General features: G+C 39.3%; 1 protein-coding gene across 4 annotated transcripts in view; it reads right to left on the bottom strand.

The window, feature by feature from the left end:
- Positions 1-836: 836 nt before the first annotated feature.
- Positions 837-24,763, bottom strand: part of LOC126271809 (DDB1- and CUL4-associated factor 6-like) — a 191,834-nt gene continuing 167,907 nt past the window's right edge. For 2 of the 4 annotated variants that reach the window (XR_007549149.1, XR_007549150.1), the window contains exons 15-16: positions 3,472-3,656; positions 3,301-3,386 (exon numbers count right to left, since the gene is read on the bottom strand). Coding sequence is in view for 2 of the 4 variants with exons in the window: in XM_049974180.1 (XP_049830137.1) it covers positions 3,331-3,386 (56 nt within the window). In the remaining 2 variants the exon portion in view is untranslated. Of the gene's footprint in view, positions 3,387-3,471; positions 3,657-24,763 lie in introns of all 4 variants that reach the window. The other 2 variants (XM_049974180.1, XM_049974181.1) reach the window with 1 other exon arrangement.

The following is a 24,763-nucleotide window of genomic DNA, read 5'->3' as shown; positions in this document are numbered from 1 at the left end:
ATTTTTGGAAATTTCATCTGTAAGGGGGTGAAATAGGGGATGGTTTTTTGAAAATGTCACAAAGGCAATTTTAAAGCTAGAACAACAAAAATTGGTATTTGGTTTCAGTCAGAAATTAAAAAATAAAAAGAATTGTGTGTTTCAGTGTTTTTGCAAATTCAGCCCCCAGGAGACTGAGAGATTTTTTAATAATTTGTTATTTAAGAAATACAACAACATTTTTAAAACTGCATCTATGAAATTGGTATTTGACTTCTCAGTTCGAAATACAAAAACGTGTTGAGGATGAAAGTCTCTATGAAAATATCAATAGGCAGGATTAACAAAAACCTATGATTTCAGCTACCAGAATTGCTTTCTAGTCAGAGGTTTATCCAAAAAACACATGCCTCTATGGCCTTAATTATCATGAAAAGTTGAGGTGTTGCAATTTTTGAACTAAATTGAGGAAACCTATTTAACAGTCACCACAACAAATTGGCTTTGTCAGTACTGAATAGAAAAAGAAACAGATCTTTAATGCATTACTTTTGAGTATGACTAATGTATTGTTATAAAATTATTTTTGATGCAGTTATTAATGCAAACTAATCATCAGCAATGACAAAATAGATACAGTACCATGTTTAAATGCGACTCCATGTATAGGAGTGTTCATTTGCAATACAGTGTGTAGATTTACACATGAGAAATGGGTGTAAATGTAAACAAATTTGATAAAAGAAAAACAAAACAAAAATCTGTGCAAACTATATAGTAAACACGAGTGAAGCAGCGGTCACTAAACTAGTAAGATTTTTTCTAGCCTTAATGATCACATATTAAAAGGGCTCTAATTCAATAAAAGAACAAAGCTTTATTCAATGGCAAACAATGAAATGATTTCATTTCCTAATACTATACAAACTGTGTTTAGTCCTATGTTATACCTTTTGTAAATAAACTATTTCTTACATATCAACTTAAGAGCATATGTCCCTGCAGATCAACCAAAAGCGTCAGTTTAAATATGGCTGCCAAAACCCACAACAGATACATGTGATTATTCAGTTTGCATATGTAGCAACCACATTTGAAACCACAGCAGCTGTGGTTGGTTAGTATGCAACATAACCAACAGCCACACTCCTACATAGTAGTTATTATACTAACAGTACACTCATTTGAAAACCTGGTTGGGTAGCACAGTTAGACATTTCTCAAGATATTTATGAGATTCTCTAAAATTTGGATATTTTCTTGAGTTTCTTGAGTGAGACAACTTCCTTTTCCTACATGACAGTCTCTAATGCAACTGGGGCTGTTTCAAAAGCCATTAAGTCCAACTGTACGTAGCACACCCTGAAGCTGATGGGTTGTTATAAGACTTTGCACAATCCTATTGATCTGAGCAATCAAGTCCAGATCCCTATGAGGTATAATGTTCCACTATCATATTCAGTTACTATCACAGGAACATGCAGAAACTTATGGCATTAACGGGCTGGGAATAATCAGAAAATGTGCAAAGGTTATGGTATTAGAGGACTGGTGGCACTGGCCAGCCACTAATTTGAGAACCCTTTTTTGTCCACCAACACTCAGGCAATGCTGACCTAGATTCCTGAGTTGCTAGGCATTTGGTGAGACACCAATGGTGTCTGTAGCTTATTAAGCACTACAATCAATGTTACACATGTTTCAGCCATGCTGAAATTCCACAAATTAAAAATATACTAAATTCTTGATGCATTATGAAATATTCTATAACCCTGTGCCATTGACACCACAGTTTAGATGATTAAAAATTAAAAGAATGAAGTTACCCGATACTTGATGATTAGATGGCCCTCTATGTAGAATGTGCATTATCTCCTGTCCATTTATGAAAGTGGATCACCCACATCATTGTCTGATCTACTGTTCTTATAAGCAAAATCTAGTCTAGGTACCACCCACATGGTGCCAAGTTGTTTTCGCTACACTGTAAAAGTTTTGCTGGAAGACGTTACACGTCATCCATACAGTCCCTATGTGATTTCCATATTTTGATGCTCTGAAGAAAGGCATTCATGGCCATCAACTTGCTTCAGACAAAGAGATACGCACTTGGGTATATTCACCGTCCCACAGGCAACCACAAATATTTTTACATTTTGGCATTGGTATACATACATTACCAGTTATGGCAATTACTTTAGAAATAACAGATACTTCACTGATTTTTTTTGGTCTCATTTTAATTTGACTGCTCCTCATAATATTCGACACACCCTATCCAGTGCCAATCTTTTAACCCACCACAGTTGTATTCCTCACAACAAGTGCCTCTGAAACAACAATTTTCAAAATTCTTATATCAATTATGGTAAGGGTTTCATTTTAATACCTTATTTTAATTGGGGTTGGGAAATGTGGTACACAATGTACACAAAACTTCATACCTACAACAGTGTATTAGGAATTACAATATCAGGCATCCAAATGGTGTAATTTGAGTTGTATTTCAACATTCCAACAACAAAACATAAATTTTCTATTAATAACCACCACATTCAGTAATTTAATTCTGAAATTTGGTGGAAAAGGTATTGTATTTAAATTACTTTACAAAAAAATTAAACTTTATGTACAGTGTGGTATTGTTCATTCACCAAAAATATTTCATAAATCTGACAATTATTCTACCTTCCTGTGCAGCTCTATGACTAGTATTGAGCAAAACTTCTTAACTACAAATAACTCATTAAAATAAAGGACAAAAGGTAGTACCAGAATGCATATTGTGTCTGTCAAACTTTAAAAAAGGAATGTTGTTTAGATCTTTACCACACAAAAAACAACTAAAACAAGAATAAAAGCATAACTGAAAGTAGCTTCTGAAAATATTCACAAAATATGAAAGGTAATGGCTTAATGAATTACTTAACATTTATGTATCACTTCTGAGATTTGGCCCTGCAATATGTTTCCAATTTTTCACTTACTATTTGCTACGCCATTGTATACAATATGGAAACTCTTACTGACACATTAGGAATAATGAAACAAGAGCAAAAAAGTAGCAAAACCATTTTACTACTACACAGAAATAAAAAAATATCATTACATGCAAACAGAAAGCACTGTGAGATAAAATCCAAACTAAAATGTAAGATATACAACGATGACAAAAGAAACAATGTTTGGACTACTGGTTGCTATCCTGCAATAAGTAAATTTAAGATAAAATGAAAAATAAGTTATGGAAGTGGTTTTATTTTGTAGAGTTGAGCTGCCAGGAAGTTCAAACTGAATCAAATTATACATAAAAAAATCTATAAACACTGCTGCAGATAAGCCACTGAGATATCAATTGGTGTTATCATCTCCATTATTTCTTCGTGAACGGGCGCGATTTCGGCCACCTGCAAATAAGGAATTTTCATGTACACAATACATTTCTTGAAAATATGATAAATGACCTAATGATGAAATCTTATCTAGTATTACCCAGTAGCATTTTCAACACATGCTTCATACAGTGTCTGCTTGTCACTTTTAAAGCACATACGGCCACTGCTATGATTTAGGGACTTGTATTAATTTGACAATTCTATGCATTTTTCATAAAGTACAATTTTTTTTTTGCAAAAAATTTTTCTTCGTCATTGAATGACATTTAGTTCATACATGATCTGTAATGACACAACAAAATGACTAAATCAATGCAGTATGTCATAGAACTTCTACATGCAAAAGTTGAGTTACTTTGGTTACAGCAACAGCTTAAAAATTGTCAGATACATTCAGATATAATACTTAACTTGAATATTTAAGGGATACTACTTAACTTGAATGAAAAGGTCCAAGAAAAAAATCTACCTGTCATGAAGAGAAGTAGTAACAAACATTCTTTACAATATGTAGACATGCAGTTCTGTAAAAATTCATTTGTTTGTATGTACTGAAGCAGGTACACCTATTCAGACCACACAGTTTAAATAATAATGTGATCAGCTATAAGATCATTCTGGATTTTCCATAAAGTTCAATAGCATACAAGATCTTGATCCGAGGCAGTTAAAGACACTAGAGCATTTCCTTTGGAGGACTGGTCACATATACAGTGTGTCACAGTTATTGAACCATCACAGCAGTCAAAACCAAAATCTGACTTAATAACAAGATGCACACTTCCAAGCCCACTGTATCCAAACAAACATTTTCTTTGATATCAAAGATGTGATGTGTTATGTGCACACAGTCCACACCATTGCAGTCACCACCTACTTTTGAGAAAAGACAACAGCACATTTGCAGCTGTGTTCCAGCATCATATCAACAATCAAAAAACAGTTATGTTCTCCATACTGATATGGATGACAAATGTCACCCCATACAATATCAATGTCATGCTCACTTCTAAATTTACAACACGCCTAGTTCCCTTTGGTTCATCTTTTCATACATGCACAGGATCACATATGGGTTACAACTTCATGACATGACATGTTCATGGTGTAGTCACTTAATTTACAATTCTATCAAAAGATACTCTTAGGTGCCAACTAATAAGTGATTTTTCATGCTCTGTTCTCCACTTGCAGCGAATATTCAACTTTCTTTGATAAAGCTGTATATAATAATTTGAAGATGACATAATTACAAAGTATCATTCTATAAATTTAATCATTTAGGTTCTTACTTTAATTGATTGAAAATTTAATTTTGTTTGCATGCTTCATTAATGACATTTCGAAAACAACAGTGCGTAAACAGAGACAAATCACTGGAAATGCAGTATTTTATTACATTTGTATCCTTAAACTGTGCACAGAAGGCATAGAATATTTTGGAAATTTCAAGATTTGTAGAGTTACAGACTACTTTTTGAACTCTGTTGCCCCCCTGAAATCAATCGCTCTCTCTTTCTGAAATTCTTTGCATCTAATGTTTCTCTCAGTTGCTTCTTGTAACTACTCTCTTTATCACTAGTTCTCAAAATATGTGAATCATCTTTAACTGTTTTAAACTACTCTTAGTCCTTACACTTACTTCTTGCTTTCTGCTAACTACTGACCTACTTCCTGTTTACGTAGTTTATGAAAAATACTGTAGAAAAAGGTTTAGAATTTGGCGAGGTGAAAGATGAATGCTATACACATGAAAAAGAAATCAGCCAACAGAGAAAGAAAAGTAATGACTCATTAACTTATGACACATGGTTGGATAGGTATATTGTTAACAACAAATAAGGAATTGCACAAGTGAAAAACAGGAATGAGGAACAACTAGCACTTGCCTTTCTCAGGAGAGATTTCTAAGGATTACTGCAACTGTGAGGGACTTGAGTGTATTAGGCAGTTTCCCATGGGGTAAATTATGTTGACTTTTAGCAAAGATCACAACAGTGGCATGTTGGGCCTTGCTAAGTCACTGGAGGGAGTTGGCCCCGCACTGCACATACAAGTCACTAACTTCCTGTAAATCCAGGGAGGGTAGATGAGCTCTGATGCCACATTCAATCATATTCCAGTTGTGTTAGATCAGGTTCAGATCTGGCGAGTTGGGGGGCCAGTAAATCAGTTGAAACTTGCCATTGTGTTCCTTGAACCACTCCAACAAATGCATGGTGTCATGACACGGTGTATTATCTTGTTGAAAAATGCCACTGCCATCGGGAAACAAGATGGCCTTGAAGGGGTGCACGTGGCTTGCAACCAGTATATGATACTGCTTGGCCACCATGGCTTGCAAGAAATCCAGTGGGTACATGGATGCCCATGTCAATATTCCCCAGGACATAAAGGATCTTGTCTCCATCCTGCAGTACAAATGTCAAGAAGCTATTCCATTGGAAGATGAAAGATTCCCTCACTCACATCAGCATGATCAAGAAGGTATCAGAATTCACCAGACCAAGCAAAGCTCTGCCACTGCGCCAATGTCCAGTGCCAATGGTCACATGCTCATTTCTGTGTTCAGACACACTTGTACTCTGCCCAGCATTAAAGTTTGCTTGTTTTGCCACTCTGCCCAGCCTATGCAGCCCTGTTTCTGCAATTAGAGTTGGCCGCCCAACCTCACGATGAATGGTGTGGTTTCACCTCGGTTTTACCATGTGTTAAAGACACTCACCACAGCACTCCTTGAACACTCAAGAAGACGTTCACTTTCCAAAATGCTCAAGCCAAATCTCTGGGCCATCTGCTCTCAGTGAAACTTACATAGATTGTGCATCTTCCCAATTCTACACACAGACAGCATGCTCACTGATACTACATACACTATGCGTGAGTCTGACCAGCAGTCATTCCTCACCAGGTGAAGCTGCTATCACCTGGATGGGTTTATATCGATAGTAGGTCAGTGGTCATAATGTTCTGGCTGAATAGTGTAAGTTTCATTCTCTCAGAACGGGTATTTTCTGCTTACCAAGGAAAGGTGTTCTAGTCTTCATGAGCTTTTCTTAACATAAAACTGACCTGTTGTGTTATTCCTGCCTCCTTCAATCTTTTTTACTGACCCAATTCATTTTATCATTTTAATTTTAGTTTTACTGTGAATTTCACAGAATCCTACAAACTTTCTAGTTAAACTGGTTGGTTATATTCTTTTAATGTATACACAGAATTGTAGCATATGTTTCTTCATATCCAAAAATATGTTGGTACACTTATGAATTTCTTTATTTGCCCTTAGGCTCTTTCTTCCTTCTTCAGTATAATTTGGACCCAAAATTTTCCAGGTTACATTTCATTCTCTCTTTTGGATCATCATCATCATTATTATTGCTATTAATCAGAAAAAACTGTTTTGACTTCAAATTGTTGATCCCATTTAAGTGAAAACAGTACATAATTACGGGTTTCTATAGCATGCTATTAAATTGCAGAAATTGTATGTATAATTTGATAATTCATAAGACTTTGGTTATAAGGTAGGATTATTGTTAAAACTTTCTTGGCAAGAAAAAGATTTTGCAAATGACTATGCATAAGATGTCACCTCAAACAATAAGATTAACAACTATAATTGCAAAAAAAACTAATGTGATATGTTTTGTGAGCCTGTGGGAATAAAAAAGAACATTATTAATCAGCTATTCCACTACGCCTTAAAAAATTCTGCATTTGCCTTAAGAAACTGAAGGGGAGAAAAGCTCTGGATGGTTGAACAGGGAATTGTATCAATGACCTTCTGGACGTTATTACAGTGTTGTAGGAATAACAGCCCTTTGAAGCACACTGTAATATGTATGCAACATGAGAATGGGGTAAAAATGGACGAGACGAGTACACAAAACAGAAAGAAATGTGTGGAAACTATAACATGAAAAACATGATCCTGGAAAGTGCTATGAAGAGTATAAGCAATGGAGGGATGATATTAAAAGAACAGATCATGACTTTTGTTGTCAAATTATAACATGAAACTATTTGCTCCTTGATTTGATTCAATACCTTTCACTGATATCTGGTCCCTCTAGTTAATGTTCAGCATTCTTCTTTCACTACACATTTCAAAAGCTTTTGTTCTCTTGCTGTTTGTTCTGTTTGTCCTTCACATTTCACTTCCACACAACACTTCACTCCTCACGTATACCATCAAAACAGGCTTTCTTGTTATTGGGTCCTTCCATGTCAAGTGGCCTAAATTTAGACAAGCTCCCCATTACATCATCTCCAATTCTGATGAAATTTTTGTAGGATGTACATATAGACCTTACATGAAACACTGCCAAATTACAGCTTCATAGGTAGTATAGTGGGGTCACTAGCCACCTTTTCGTAAAGGCTCGTTTTTTGACATCGTGACTGAGAAGAACAAATGATCAACTTTGTTTTACCATTGTTCAGTATCTAAGATACCTGTTGTGCTGAAACTTTATGATTTTTGGGTACAATAGCTTAATTTTGGTACAAAAGGTCAAACTATGTTAAATTCATCATAGTGTGCTCTCAAAGTGGCTCATAAATCTTGTTGTACCAAATTTTGACTATACTTTATTGCCTTGTATCTACTGAAAGAGTAACTTTCTGAAGCTAATACTTTAGTTCTTTGCAACCTGCCAGCATGTCATAAAGCTCTGCAAGTGGCACCAATATTGCTCAAATAATAACCGAGTTATTGAAGTTCAAAATGTGCTAAAAAATTAAATCAGTCAATTTTGGCTCACTTTCAAAAGGTAATATCTCAAAAGGGCTTTCAAAAGGTCATATCTCAAAAGGGATCACTCAAATTTGACTTTTCTCAACACCATTGAAAAGAGCTCACCTTGTTTGATCAGAGAAAGTTGTTTTTATTTTGGACTTGCTTTTCATTTAATGGCACAAAATGGTGATTCTCTCTTGTACCTGATACTGTGCAGCCATTTTTGAACCTAGCTTCCTGCTCATTTTTTAATGTTGTAAGTTCTTCTTTTGAAACAAAAATTAATTGGATTCCTATGATATTCTTTGTACAGTATTTAAACAAATCAGTTGGTGTCAAAATCTGGCCCTGGCTTGCTCTTGTTGCCAGGCACTTTACAGTTCCTCCAATTCCATCACATGGAGATTTTCCATGACTTGTAGCAAAAAAGTTCCATGCAGCTGAGATTCCAAAGTCATTTTGATGGTGGCAGAGATTCAGAAAATTTTTGAAGTTTTTGTACTGCGCTGCTGTCCCATCACTCAAGTAGTAAAAGTGTGTGATTTTTCCAAGGAGACACTTTAGATCTTCTATTAATTTCACTATAAAAGCATGTAAAGTGATTGCATCATGTTTCAGTCTGTCGCTTATTATATGATAGCTGATGCTGCTGATGTCCAAGTTATTTCTGAAGTACACAACAAATGGGTGTAAAGTTGGTTGGTTGTTATTCCAGTGAAAACCTTGAGCTGCATCCTGGACAATGAAGAAATAATTTTCAGCAGAGTCCATTAATATGATCAGTTCAGTTGGCTTACAGTTTTCTTTTATGCATTTTAGGTGCTTGCTTTGGTGCTTTGCAGCATAATGACCAGTGGAAAGTTTGTCATTTTTTGGAATCAGATCTTCAATAAAATCCACAGTGGTCATCTGCTTGGTTTCTAATGTATCCCTATCAGTGTGCACCCACTGTTTGAACTCAATGGTATCATCTGGATCACTGTCTTCAAAACTACTTTCTAAAAACTGTTCCTGTAGTTCTTTTCCCAGGCAGATTTCACGGCGATGAAGCATGCAGGCTTTGGATTCCAAATCACACACTGTTTTAGCAAATAAGACTATTATAATTTTCTTTAATTGGAGTGCTTGCAAGCATCAGTTTCACATTTTGGTGTAAAGTACAAACACAGACTGATTGGGTCCCTGCAGCACCCACAGTGATGCACCATTTTGGCCTCAATTCGCAAAATTTGGAAAATTCAATTTCAGACCCATACTCAAGTCGATATGCAGCAAACATTTCTTTCAAATTATTCAGAAGAAGGTATTTTTTGAGTCAAAACTTTTTTTTCCTTCTATTCTGATTGATACACAGTCCTTTTTACCTGGACAAATTCGGCTAAATTCTTCATTCTGAAAAAGTGTTACCACTCTTTCTTTTACGGCATCTGGAATCTTCTTGCCACACTTGTTCTTTGGCAGAGCTAATACACCATTTTCTGCCTGTAACTTCCTAGCTGCTTTTACCATCCTCTCTGAAACACCAAATGTTTGTATTGTCTCTTATATAGTCCAGCTTTGTGGTACTAATGTCAGTATTTGCAATTTTTCAGGCTGCCTTGACAATTGCAACTTCTCTTTCAATACTGTAATCAGCTGCTTATAATCTTCACAATTAGGACATGTCTTGCTTGTACTAGGTTTTTGAAGATATTTTGGGGCGAATCCTCCAGCAGCAGCAATGTTATTCGCAATTGCCTTTTGAGCTTCACTTGTTTTTTGTTTTGCATAACCTTTCACATCCCTTTTTGATACACTATGAAATTTTAGAGGGGAGACTCCAAAAGCACTTAGACTTGAATCGAGTGATACTTCTGGATATGCTTCATCTTCTGCCTGGTTTGAAGTTGATTGTGATTTTTCTGATTTCTTTACTAAAAATTGTTTTCTGCACGTTCTTTAGTTCTTAGACTAGAATTTGCATTTGAGAACAAATAAACTTATATTTTCATTACATTACATTTCTCGATATTGCAACTTACATGAATAAATGATCAAATTTTGATTTACCATTACTCAGGATCTAAGAGACACGTCATGCTGAAACTTTGTGATCCTGTTCAACTTTTTGGGTACAATATCTTAGCTGTAAAATAAATGGTCAAACTATGGTAAATTCGTCATAGTGTGCTATCATAGTGCCCATAAATCTTGTCATACCAAATAAACTTACATTTACATTACATTTAAAAATACAGGTATCAGTCTTACTCTTTATGGTTCCCAAGCCAAATATTTCAGTTCTTATTAATTCATTTTCTGAATTTTTTTACAAATAGCAATTACAGTTGATTCTAACAAGTTATAATGCCAGCCCATTCTTGTTGCTGATGGAGCTGGAATTACAGAAATAATGTGTTGGTTTGGAATCCAACAAGAATCCTGCCTCGCTGACCAGGTTTCAAATTGCTCTTAGTCATGGCCTGCAATTGTTTTGCTGTTTCCACACTGACAACCCATAAACCCTTTCTAACAGAATGGTTCTTTGCACCAAAAGGGTTACAACAAGATTTCTCCAGAAAGTCATATTTGTCCACAAGTATTGCTTTGTGATGAAAGCACATTTCTGCAAATAATAAGACATATCTGTTTTACTTAAAAAGCTTTAAAAGTTCTCACATAAAAAATTTTCAGGCATTATATGTCTCAGCACATCCTCGTAATTCCTTTAGCATCACCTAACATAATTTCATTACCCTTTTTTACTTTTATTGATGTTCATTGTATAGAATCTTTTTACTACCCTTTCAATGGATATTCTAAGTCCTTTGCTATCTTTAACATAATCGAAATGTTGTCACTAAACCTTAAAAGTTTCTATTTCCTCTGGCTGAATTTTAGTTCATTTTACAATTTGATTCATAGTTTTCTTTCTCGATTTTTCTTTGTACAAGTTCAACTGCATGAGGCTACCACCTAGTCTCACACTGTTCTCCATTACTACCTTCCTTTAATGTCCTTTGACTTTAATGATTGCCGCCTGGTTTTGTACGAGTAATAGATAACCTATTTTATCCCTGATGATTTCCAAATTTCACATAGTATCTTGCAGTCAGTATGGTCAAAAGCTTTGTTTACACATACAAATGTTATAAATTTGCGTTTGTCCTTCTACAAACTATTTTCTAAGATAGGTCACAGGGTCAGTATTGCTTTGCGTTTTCCTACATTTCTTTGGAACTCAAACTTATCTTCCCCTGGGCTGGCTTCAACAAGCTATCCCAGTCTTCTGTAGATATTTCGCGTTAGTATTTTGACTTGTTAAAGCAATGGACTTGCGACACAGCTAACGTAACTTAGCTTCTTTGGTACTGAGATTATTACAGTATTCTTAAAGTCTGGGGGTATTTGACCTATCTCATATATTCTGAATACTAGGTGGAACAGTTTACTGAAGAATGGTTCTCCTAAGGATCTTACAGTTCTCAGGGAAAGTCATCTAGTCAAGGTGCTTTGTTTTGATTTTGGTAATTAAAGTACTCTGTCAAATTCTTCCGCAATATTGCATCACCTATGGTATATTCATCCAATGCCTCTTCCTTGCCATGATATTTTTTTAAGTTTCTTTCGTTTATATGCAGTCCTGCTATATATTCCTTCCACCTTTCAGACTTGTTTTCTTTGTTTACTTCTGGCTTTCCATCTGTGCTCTTTATGTTCAAACACTGCTTCTCTTTTTTTTTTTAAAAGGATTCTTTAATTTCCCTTAAGTGGCAGCTGGAGTAAAACAGAATGATCATCTCTCCAGAGCTCCATTTAACTTAGCACCGCATAACACGTTGTGAAAAGTATACCAAAAATGATGAAATTCAGTCCAATGTGTGCATACAAAGATGACATTGCAATTACAGCAAAAGATTCACACTAATGAGCCAAAAAATTATGTGCATTGTCCATTAAATGCATCTTGATGCTGTTGCAGGCATGTGATGTCGTAAGAAAAATATTTAAGCAGGACAAAGATGAATAGGAAAATATTTTAGCAGTGGCACAATCTGCAAGTGAATAAAGATACAGAAATAAGCAACAGTGACAAAGGGCAGGCTGATACCCCGCAATGACTGAGAATTCTCAGAAACTGCGAACTTCGTTGGCTGTTCACATACTACTGTCATCAACATCTGTGAAAAGTGGCTGAAGGATGGTGACACCACAAATAAGCGACAAGGTGTAGGACATACACGCCTTATAACAGAAAGTATAGGCTGGAGGTTTGCTCCCTATGTAAAGCAGGACAGGCAGTGGCTGGCAGAAGATCTGATGACAACGTATAATGCTGGTGCAGATACAAGTGTTCTGGAGCTACCAAATAGCACACACTGTTGGACATGGGGCTCCGCAACAAATGTCTCCTATGTGTTTCCATGTTGACCAACGACATCAACAATTACGATTGTAGTTGTCACAGACTCATTGAGATTGGACCCTGTATTAGTGGATACATGTCACCTGGTCAGATGAACTACATTACTTGTTACAACGGGTTGATGGTTGCGTCCAGACACACTACCATCCAAATGAGTGCCTGCGAAAAACACACACTGATGGGGGACATGCACCTGGGCTTCCATGGGATCAGTGGCAGCAATTGTGGACCATGTGAACATTATTGCAGAACAACTTTATCCATTCATATCTGATGTCTTCCCCGGCAATGATGGCATCTACCAGCAGGACAACAGACTACGTCGGAAGACCAGAATTGTGCTGCAATGGTTTGAGGAGTATGACAGTGAATTCACCGCAACGTCTTGGCCACCAAATTAGTCCAATTTAAACCCAATGGAACACATCTGGTATGTTATTGCCTATCAGGCAGTACCTCTGTAACAAAAAAACAAGAGTCCCACCATTTATGGGAACTGTATTGTGTGCGCGTAGACATCTGGTTTTACATACTTCCCAAAGCCTGTCAAGAACGTGTTGAAGCTACTGTCAGGTGCACCTATATGCTATTAACACTTTGGCAACCAAACCAGAGCATAACTCAGGCTACAATGCTGTGTTCAAAAGACTATATCCAAGTATAACTCGGCCACCTATCATTCAAAAACTGGACTCATTTTGTATGTAAACAATGTATAGATGTCTCACTATCCTTCCATTGACGGGTGCTGCCTTCTGCTGTCAATTTCTAGAATTATTGCAAAATAAGTGGTAACAAACATAATTCCAGCTGTTGCAACTATCTGAGCCAGTATTTGATAGTGTTCTCATTAGTTTTGTGCATGTACTCCTTAGCTTTCGAAGTTTGATGTAATTCTGCTATAAATATGTCACTTTTGTTGAGTGAGCAACAAATTTTGGAAGGGATCGGAGGGAGAAATATCTGAGTGGAAACAACCTGAAGAAGATTCATATTCAGATAAACAGTTTTCTGTAATTTTTCATCGCTAATACTGTTCCTACAGATACTGCTGCTGTAATTGCAATTTAGTTCTTTTTTATTCATCTTAATCTTGTCTTTTTTACAGACGAATCTCATGAAGAAGTAGCACCCAACACTCATTTCCAAATGTTGATGGCTCACTCACAAAACGAGCCGGAAAGAAATGAACTAGTAATGGCCTGACTGCAACATGCATCTCTTAATGCCAGAATACTGCAGACTTTCCATTACAGAAGAAATTAAGTGTGAAATTGCTCATTAATTCACCTAACTTTTTTTTTTTTTTTTTTTTTTTTTTTTTTTTTTGGGGGGGGGGGGTGGGGGGGGAAGGATATTTATACTTCCTGTCATCACTATTTAAAAATTTGTGATCTACTGAAGATTTGAAGTAAATATAAAAAATAAATCATGAATCTTAGAGCTCCTTTTTTTTTTTGCCCCCCCCACTACAAGGTACATCAAGCATATACATGCTAGTAATACTTTCAATAATGGCATAAATGACTGGTTTTCTATGCCCAAAATTCTTCTAACTGGTTGAACTTCAGGCCGTCATGATGCTTTGGCCCATCAGTGTAAACACCTTAGAACCATAAATTGGGTTCACTGTTAAATGTCAGATGTGTCAATTATCCAGGTATGCTTTGTAACAGTTGGTAATATCATAAAGTTTATATATTTAGTATACAGCTTACTGAATTATATTTTACAAGTACATACAACTAAGCTGATACAAGATACCATAAAATGATATGAATCAATACAAGCAGATACATTTATGTATGTGTGTGTATAGGTAATAATGCAAACAGTAGCTAAAAGAAGTTGAGATTCACATTTTCCATCATAGTTTGATATCCAAAGACTCCAGTCAATTAACTGCTGCAGGTGTTAAGTCAATGAAGTATTTCCAGTTAGCCATGAATTTTCTTTGCATTTCAGAGTTCCAATGTACTGCAGTCGTATCGGTCACCATTGATATTTCACCACTACTGTACTGTGCTTTGGTCATAGTGTGGCCAGTTTTGATACAGTTAAGGGAGCTATATATTTTTCTTCACTGGTTCAATCCTGGGGTTTGGATGCTTGGATCTATTTTACTTAACTCTTATGACCAGAGAAAGGTGTCCATTGATTCCTCCATTCATCTCTTACATTATAGCTTTCTGGGGTGAGCTGAATATTGTTTACCCACATTGGTTCTCTAGATTATAGTCAGAAAGACAGAGGATTAATGTAATCTTCCACAGAAAAAAATTACGACATAGTTGACACCCCAAATATTAGGGTGTGACTCCTAACAGGTCCCTGAAATTTAGGAAACACCTATAACTAACAGGACAGAACTAAAAATCAAGAAATAACAGCTGAAGGAAACTGGCTGGTCGCAGCTGGGGATCTACTTCAAACAGCTTAAGAACTTAGCAAAACAGTACTTGTGTACCCTGTGTTGTAACCTCCACCAGAACGGTCGTGGTGTTGTCGAGAATGAAAGTGCAATGGGACCGAATGGAAGCGCCCCGCGAACAAACAAAACGGATGAACAGGAAAGGACAGACATGAACAACAAATGATGACCAAGCAAGACCCTGTGAACAGCAACACGCAAGAAGCAATACGGTCACAAGTGAAAAACCTCACGTATCAACAATGTCCACTTGTGCACGGAAACAAGCAAAGTAAATGCACTGTCTGTAGGCGAGATGTAGACAGACTCACGCCAATATCAGACTGCCTTGCTGAGCAAGAGGCAGGCGCTTAAATAAAAATAGGGTACATCACTATTGGCTGCTGGGACCACGTGCTCCTGCTGCCCCCACATTATACGCGGACCAGGAGCGCACGCAGCCATGGCTTACGGCATGATGGCTGCAGAGACCTCTAGTGGTAATCGAGGTCCATGCTGACTGGCGCGGATTCAAAACCCGCAGCACTCGATGCCAGATCCCTCCCTCCTGAAACTTGCGCATAGGAGCGGAAACGCCCCGGACGGTGCCGCCTTGGTTGGCAGATAGGAGAAGTACTGTTCTCGACAAAAGCCATTGACATTGAGGAAGGAACATCCAAGGTGTACATGACGACCGACCCAGAGGCCAAGGCGGCGGAAAGAGCTGCCGATGCACCTGGGGGCGGGGAGGGCCAGTGGCAGGCCCGGGGGGAGAAATCAACCAGGGGCAGTGGCGGCGACTTGAGGACCACATCTGTACCCAAAGAAGGTAGCGGAGGAGGAGGCGGCGGCAGTGAGAGTCCTGTGGGGTACAGGGGCGGAGCTGGTTATGATGACGGCGCTCCAACCCTTTCGATGTCACACGTCGCCCATGAGCCTTGGTGGGCATTCAACCCGCCTTGCTCCCCTACACATGGGCCCACACGACCGCGCCATGGGTGTAATGCTGAGAGGGCCGGGAGTGGGGGCAGGAGGGGGACGGCATCAGCAAATGGAGCATGGTCCGAGGTTGTCTGGAGGAGCTCTGCCAGACTACGTCCATTAACTGGCATGGTGCAATAGGTGCTCAAAAACAGGGTGAGGGCCGAAGTGGTTGGAGATGTTCCAATTGCCTTCGTCAACTGGTGTTTAAATGTGTAGACAAGCATCTCCGCTGTGCCATTGGAGGAAGGATGGAAAGGCAGGCTATGGAAGTCGTGGAAGGAGGCGGCCATGAATTGGGTGCCATTATCGGAGATCAATGTGTGAGGCAGGCCTCAATGGTGAGGACCTGGGCCAGGGCCATGAATGTAGCCTCCGGGGTGGTGGACACCATGCAGATGACATATGGGTATTTGGAGCAGGCATCAACAGTAAGTAACCACATGGGCCCCAAACACGGGCCCACAAACTTGAGATGGATGTGATCCCAGGGACAGTGAGGCACAGGCCAGGGTGCAAATGACTGAGGCAGGCTTGCCTGGTGACTGCTGGACGCACAGTGCACCCGTGGACCAGGCGGTCAATGTTGCTATTGTGCCGGGCCAATACACATGCCAGTGAGCCAAAACTTTCATGCAGGCCATACCCCAGTGCCTGTCGTGCAACAAGCTGAGCACCTGATGCCGCAAATTTGGAGGAATGACCACCTGAGGGGTGTCAATGTGAGCAGCCATTAGAGGCAGACTGTCCAGTGCATCCTGGCAGGTGGAATCAATGTGAAAGCAGAGAACCTCCTGTTGGTCAAATGCAGGATATGGGCCTGATGGAAGACATGACAAAGCGTCTGCATTAGTGTGGTGGGCTTATACCGGATGTTGTAAGAACAATTTCGTTAAAATAACGCCCAGTGCTGGAGATGCTGAGTCATCCGCTATGGAAGGTGAGAGTGGGGTCCGAAAAGTGTAACTAAGGGTTTATTGTCTGTCAGGGGGGTCAACTTTGCCCCAAAGAGACAGATGTGAAATTTTTGGATGGCAAACACTATCGCCAAGGCCTCCTTTTCAGTCTGGGAGTAGTTCCATTGTGCTGGGGTCAACGTCTTAGATGCATAAGCAATGGGCTGTTCTGAGCCATCAGCATTCCAATGTGCAAGGACGGCCCCAATACCTTATGCCGACACATTAGCCACCACAACCAAGGGGTGGTCCAGAGAGAAGGGAGTAAGGCAAGGGGCGGACTTCAGCATCGCCTTTAAATGGAGAAAAGCCTGGTCACAGGCAGGAATCCAATCAGAAGGCACCCCTTTGTGATGCAAGTGATTGAGGGGTTGAGGAACAGGGCGAATGCCATCTTTGCTAAATCAGTGGCCTAAGTATTCCCTTCCGGATGGAAAAAAAAAAAAAAGCAGCACTTGTCCAGCCAACAGCATAAGCCTGCAGATTGCAGAGCGTGAAATAAGGCACTGAGGTTTTGCGAATGTTCCTGGCAGGAATATCTGGTGACCAAGATGTCATCCAGATAATTCATGCAGGCGGGGACAGGCTGTGTAAGATGCTCCAGGAACTGCTGGAAAATGGCCGGCACCAAAGAGACACCAAATGGAAGACGCATGTACCTGTACAATCCGAAAGGAGTATTGGTAACCAAGATTTTCTGGGAATCAGTATCCAAGGGTAACTGGTGGTATGCCTGAGCCAGGTCGATCTTTGAAAAGTACTCTCTCCCGGCAAGTTTGGCAAGAAGGTCTTCCTGTAAGGAATGGGGTAAGTGTCTACGGGGGACTGAGCTTTGACAGTAGTGCCGAAGTCCTCACACAGCCGAAGGGACCCACTGGGTTTCCGTATGGCCACCAATGGTGTCGCCCAGGCACTGTATGTCACAGGCTCCAGAATGCCAACAGCCTGGAGCCGATCAAGTTCCTGCTTGACTGCTGACTGTAAGGCCACTGGAAGGGATCAGGCCCAGAAAAAGCGGCTGAAGTGTGATGTGTGCCTGAAAATCTGACGCACATCTGAGATCTGTTGCAAACAATGGCGCAGAATACGAGCACAGACTGTCCAAATCCTGAAAAGGAACAGCCATGGAAACGACCTTAACTTCACCAGAAATTGAAAAGCTAAACAGCTGGAACGCATCCAGGCCAAAAATATTTGAAGCCGACGGATGGTCACTGTCAAATAGGGTAAGGAGCCGGGGAACACTTTTGCACATTGCCTGGATGACGAACTGCCCACGAAGGGGAATAGAACCATCTCCATAGCTGACCAAATACTGAGAGGGAGGTGACAACTCAGGAGAGCCCAGGAGAGTATATGTCGCCATATTAATCAGGGAGATGGTGGCCCCACTGTCGACCTGAATACTGACGTCCTCAGTGAAAAGACGGACCATGAGGAAAGCTTCCGCACTGATGCGTCATCCAGCGGGACAACCGATTGCAGAGTATGTACGGTATCGGTATCAATCATGAGGCCCAGGAGGGAACCAATCGGATGTGGCCCTCCGTGTTACACAGTGTGCACGTTTTCCAGCGGTGGGGACAACAGCTCGAGAATGTGCAATAAAGCACTGTGGGCTAGATGGACATGGACCGCGTGACTGGTGATGAGCAGCGACCGTAGGCTTTGATGCATGAAGACGGTGAACAAAGAGGCGTCCCAAAGGCACTGGCCTCTGTCGGCCAGGCCATGAGGACAGAAACCGCCAAGACCCACTGATTGCCGCCACTTGTGGCTGCACCATGAGATGCTCGTTAGCCGCCTGAGCAATTTCAAATGAGTGGGCAATGTGGAAAATCTCTTCCAAGGAGGGGTTATCGAGTTTCAACGCCTCAGGATCTGGAGCCAGCTAAGCCACCACATCCCAGATCAGGGAGTCCGCATACGAAACCTTACACTGCTGACTGGTGCACATAAAATCATATCGACAGCTGAGACACTGCAAGTCCGTGACCCAAGAATGATATGATTGATCAGGCTGTTTATGATACTGGTGGAACTCCAGCCAAGAGGCGACCACATGGTAGCATTGGAAATAATGGTTTGGTCAGCAAAAGGCGTATCTCCTGGAAAGAGAGAGCCACAGGATCGGAGAAGAAAGAATGTATCTGGGGAGGCCCAAAATAAAAACGGCCACCGCTGCAAGGAGTCATCCGTGACTTGAAAAGCCGTGAAATGTTGTTTCTGCTGATGTAAGTATGTTTCCCAGTCTTCTTTAGTGTCATTAAATGGGGGGAAACAACGGCAAACATGGGAAAGCACCAGACACCAGAGGACTTGGAAGCTGCTGTGGTAGTGTCCCCCTTGCATCAACTTTGTCCCTTAGCAACTGTAGCGACTACTGTAAGATGTCTAACTGGAGCTGCTGCTGTTGCTCCAGGAGACAGACCAACTCCACCACCATGATAACAACTACCACCATTTACGTCATCACCAAAATGTCGTAACCACGACCGTTCTGGTTGCCGAGAGTGAAAATGCAATGAGACCGAACGGGAGCAAAGGACAGACACGAACAACGACTGACGACCGAGCAAGACCCTACGAACAACAACATGCCACTAGTAATGGGGTCACAAGTGAAAAACCTCATGAATCAACAATGTTCACTTGTACACGGAAACAAGCGAAGTAAAACACTGTCTGTAGGTGAGGTGTCGATAGACTCATGCGAATATCAGACTGTCTCACTAAGCAAGAGGCAGGTGCTTAAATACATGATAGGGTACATCGCTATTGGCCACTGGGACCATGAGCTCCACCGTGGGGCCCTCACATTATACGCGTGCCAGGAGCATACGCAGCCAAGGCTTACAGCACGTCGGCTGCAGAGACCTTTAGTGGTAATCGAGGGCGATGCCATTTGGCATGGTTTCAAAACCCACAGCACATGGTACCAGACCCTTATGAAGAATACTGTTCTCCTGTTTGGAGAAGCAGCCATGTCAACAAAATTGATATCCATGTAAATGATGTGATAAGGATCCAAATTTTCAACAATGACAAGGAGTAACACATGAATGGATGAAACTCAAAAGGTCCAACAGACTCAACAATTCATGAAACATTGAACAACTTACCATGCACCCAATTAAGTATGACAAAGTGTATTACAGGAAAGACAGAAACAGAAAATATATCCTATTCTTCAAAGTTACATGCATTTCAGTTGTCTCTAATTACAACAAACAGTACAGCTAAAATGTGGAGAATAATAGAAGCAAATATAAACAAAGAATATTTCAACAAAAAAATCAATGATCTATGACCAGAGGATTAGAGACTAAGATACCACTATAATTTACACCATCTTATATGAGGAAAAAAATGCAGTTAAATTTATCAAACCAAAGAGAATATGCTAGTTAGGACACAACAGACAGAAAGTAACTAAATGCCCTAGAGAGAAATGACAGAAGCTTGTATGCCGCCAGAAGGAAGGGCCACTCAACAGCACAACGGGTGTGTAATATGGAGACAGATTGTTATGCAGGTCAAGGCCCGTAAAGAGCTGTATCACTACTAAAGAAGAAGAAGAAGAAGAAGAAGAAGAAGAAGAAGTAGAAGTAATAACACATCAAACCACTACACTAATAGCTCTTGACCTTCTGCAAATAAATAACTTCTTTTTAATTTTCCTACATTTATAGTTTATCTTAACAGCAACAGTAAAAATGTATTGAGGTTAGATTGGATACACTGTTCACTCTATCAATCCTTAGCAAGAAGATTCTCAAGGGTGTGGAACATCTCAGAAAAGTAAAAATCCATATATACACTGAAGAGCCAAATAAACTGGTACACCTGCCTAATATCATGTAGGAGCACTGCCAGCATGCAGAAGTACCCCAACGTCATGTTGTATGGACTTGGCTAATGTCTGAAGTAGTGCTGGAGGGAACTGATACCATGAATCATGCAGGGCTGTCCATAAATCAATAAGAGTATGAGGCGATGACGACCTCTTCTGAACAGAGATATGCTCAGTAATGTTCATGTCTGGGGAGTTACTCCAACTGCACATGCCCCACACTATTACAGAGCCTCCACCAGCTTAACAGTCCCCTGCTGACATACAGGGTGCATGGATTTGTCTCCATACCTGTACATATACATCCACTCAATACAACTTGATACGAGACTCGTATGAACAGGCAACTTGTTTCCGGTCATCAACAGTCCAATGTCAGTGCTGACTGGCCAAGGGGAAGTGTAAAGCTTTGTCTCGTACCATCATCAAGGGTACACAAGTGGGCCTTCAGCTCCAAAACCCCATATTGATGATGTTTCATTGAATGGTTCACACACTGACACTTGTTAATGGCTCAGCACTGAAATCTGCAGCCATTTGTGGAGGGGTTGCACTTCTGTCAAACAATTCTCTTCAGTCACCATTGGTTCTGTTCTTGCAGGATCTTTTTCCGACCACAGTGATATTAGAGATTTAATGTTTTATTGGATTCGTGATATTCACGGCACACTGAAGAGCTAAATAAACTGGTACACCTGCCTAATATTATGTAGGACCACCGTCAGCACGCTGAAGTTCCGCAACATGAGGTGGTATGGACTCGACAAATTTCTGAAGTAGTGCTGGAGGGAACTGACACCATGATCCTGACGGGCTGTCCATACGGGAAAATCCCCACTTCATCAGTACCTCAGAGACCCTGTATTCCATAGCTCTTGCGCCAAGTATAAAACCACGTTCAGACTCACTTAAATCTTGATAATCTGCCATTTTAGCAGCAGTAACATATCTAACAACTGCACCAGACACTCGTTGCCTTATACAGGTATTGCCGGCTGCAGTGCTGTATTCTGCCTGTTTACATACCTCTGTATTTGAACATGCACGCCTATACCAATTTCTTTGGCGATTCAGAGTATACTTTTACAAAAAAGATATTTTAATATCCTTCTGTTGGCTCAAAGTGTGCTTAATACCCTGACTAACACTATATGATGAGTTTTCAACACAGTAACAGTCACAGGAATAATGTGAGACTGTTAAAGCGTCAGCATTGGTAGCCAAGATTTTCTGAGTTCTCAAAGTGTAAGACAAATTGTTGCATGAAGTCATCATTTGAGTGGTTCATACTGGATACAAATTTAGATTTGAATTTAAATTATCTTGCAAGGGTATAAATAATTATCAAAAATATACATTTTAATGAATATAGTACAAAATAACTGCTCAAAAGGCTTCTACAAGCAAAAGCTGCTTACGGACTATATGTTATAGAACATTTCAAGCCCCAAACAGTATTAGACAGGCTTTGTACAGTTCTACATACATTGATGATTAAAAGTTGCAAACAAAAAGAACTTAATTTATCATGACACTGTACTCATTTACTTACAGATAATTCGGACTTCAAAAAGTGTTACTAAAAGTATTTCAAGGCACTGACAACAGTAACTTTTATTGTATAAACAACAATATTCACAAACAAACACAAACACACACATGGACAAAGAATTTATCAGCTATTGTGGCTAATGTAAAACAAAATACAAAATGATGATAAAATTCTACAGACAGCCAAGCATAACTTACAATTTCTGAAGTTTTCTAACAACAACAGTTCATAAAAAATTTATCAGTACTTTACTGAATGCATGATTTGGTATTTTTCAGTCTCCAATAACCATATTAGTTTCACTTAAGATCTAACAAGGAGAGGTCCCCCAGCAGAGAGATCAACTTTTTTAAACCACCTACACAGTGCAGTAGCTTAAGGTCCCAGGTGTGCCAACCACATGAGCAAAGATTACAAGTGGGCGAAAATATGGTAAGAGGAAAAATTAGAGCACACGAAAAAGTTAATACAAAGAATAAAATGATTTGAAAGAGGAATAAAAAAAACTTATACTTAAACCAATTAATTGAATAAAAATAATGATCAAAGATGTTTCAATAAAGAATTTAAAAAATAGTAAGTTAAACCACTTGACAGGATTTGAAACCACAGCTTTTTGCATGTGAGCTCTATTTCTTAACCAACACCACACTGCCAGTCTATATAACATTATCTTTTTAAAGCTGTAGAGGATAACACAAAATTCCAATTTTTTTTTTGCTGATTACTTGCAAATGTAGGCTTGCAGGGGTGAATGGCTGCAAGGTATGATACCTGGGACCTTAACCTACATCATCGTATAGGTGATTTCAAAAAGTCAATCTCACTGCATGAGACCTCACTTGGTAAGACAAAGGTGAGCCCACAGAAAAACGACTGTCTGCATTAATTTTATTTTAAAAAATTAAAAAAATTCTGATATGGTATGTCAGGAGTAGCAACACCTTTTGCTGGAAATGGACCCACCTGTCATATGGAAAAGTCATATGTTACAATTGACCAAACTGACAGTAGATGCTGTAGGAGGACAAGGACGGGGACGGGGACAGGGGGCGGGGGGCGGGGGGGGCGGGGGGGAGGGGGAGGGGAGGGGAGGGGAGGGGGATGTTGTCTCAGCTGACCTTAGACACTACCAGTGGCTGAGACCTGTGTACCTTAAAGTACTCTTACTTAATACTTCTCACCTTTGTCTGTTTCTGAACTTCTGTTAATATAAGAAAAATTGATGAATACTGTGGATATGGACATGCGTAATTGTTGTTGCATGCTTCATTTAATAAAGTTTATTCACAAGATGAATTTTTAAGATAACTGTGTTCATCCTCTTGTTTACAGGTATCACTATGTAAACCGTATAGTTGCAGGGGTAATGTGTTTCAACAAACTTTTAATTAAGATTATCTAATCTTAGCAAGACCTGCTATTTGTCACTGAATAAATTTTAGCACTCTTTCTCTCTGTGAGAACAATTCAGCTTTATTTGACATAAAGATTAACATTAAAACATTCATGTGATAATATATGGGAGATATTGTTTGTCTCTCTTTCTCGTGTAGTACCGCAGAGGTAATGGTAGCATTAAGTACAGTATTGAACATAGTTGGAAGAATAAGTGCTATTTCTGGTTAAATGTTACTGCCTATCAGGTGACTGTCTTTGTTGGATTCAAGAAAAAAGGATTCTTCCAGTGTAAGCCAAATGACGATAAACAATCTGAAATCTGAAAGTGTGAAAAACTATAAGTGTTGCACATACCATTCTTTGCATCAATTTCATTTCTTGCACCATATTGCTTATCCTATACACAATGTACACCTATGAATAATGGAATCTTTGCTTTCTCCACAACCACACTGTAGACTCCACACCCTTGCTAAAGTCCAGGATTACCCGTAATTTATATAATAATACCAAACAAAAGTCAAATGAATTTTTAAGTTTTTATAACTTCTCTCTCTACCTTCAAAATAAATTTACATTCCTCACAGATACTATTCCTTGTATCATTACTGAAACTTACTCCCTATCACCATACACATGTGCAATATTAATAATCATAAACAGTTTTAGTATTTAGAGTTAAAGAACAGTGTTGACTTTCAGAAGAGTCACAAATCCATCCAATGCAAATGGGAACAGTGCTGAAGAATCTGACTGGAAAATACTTTTAATACAACATACAGTATAACTTTCATGGCAGCTTTGGAACTGGATGATATGGATAAAGTAAAAGTGTGGGGTACCCATGGCAAGAAATAAACTGTGATCTCTCTCTTTTCCTCAGTGCGACTGATTAATTTTGCGTTTCTGAGGGACTGTTGTTTCCATGGAAACAACTTGGCAGAACACCCGGAAGCACACAATTAAAGAATATAACTTCACAGACTTAAAGTATACACAGCTGAAACAAAGATGACAGCAAGCATTTATGTTTGTACTACTGCGACAAAAGTTCGATAACTGTCATCACCACCACTGCACCTTCTACTAT

The sequence above is a fragment of the Schistocerca gregaria genome, chromosome 1, assembly GCF_023897955.1.
Source record: "Schistocerca gregaria isolate iqSchGreg1 chromosome 1, iqSchGreg1.2, whole genome shotgun sequence".
NCBI classification, from domain to species: Eukaryota; Metazoa; Arthropoda; class Insecta; order Orthoptera; family Acrididae; genus Schistocerca; species Schistocerca gregaria.
The sequence above is the reverse complement of the archived record's forward strand: the minus strand, read 5'-3'. Positions and strand labels throughout refer to the sequence as shown.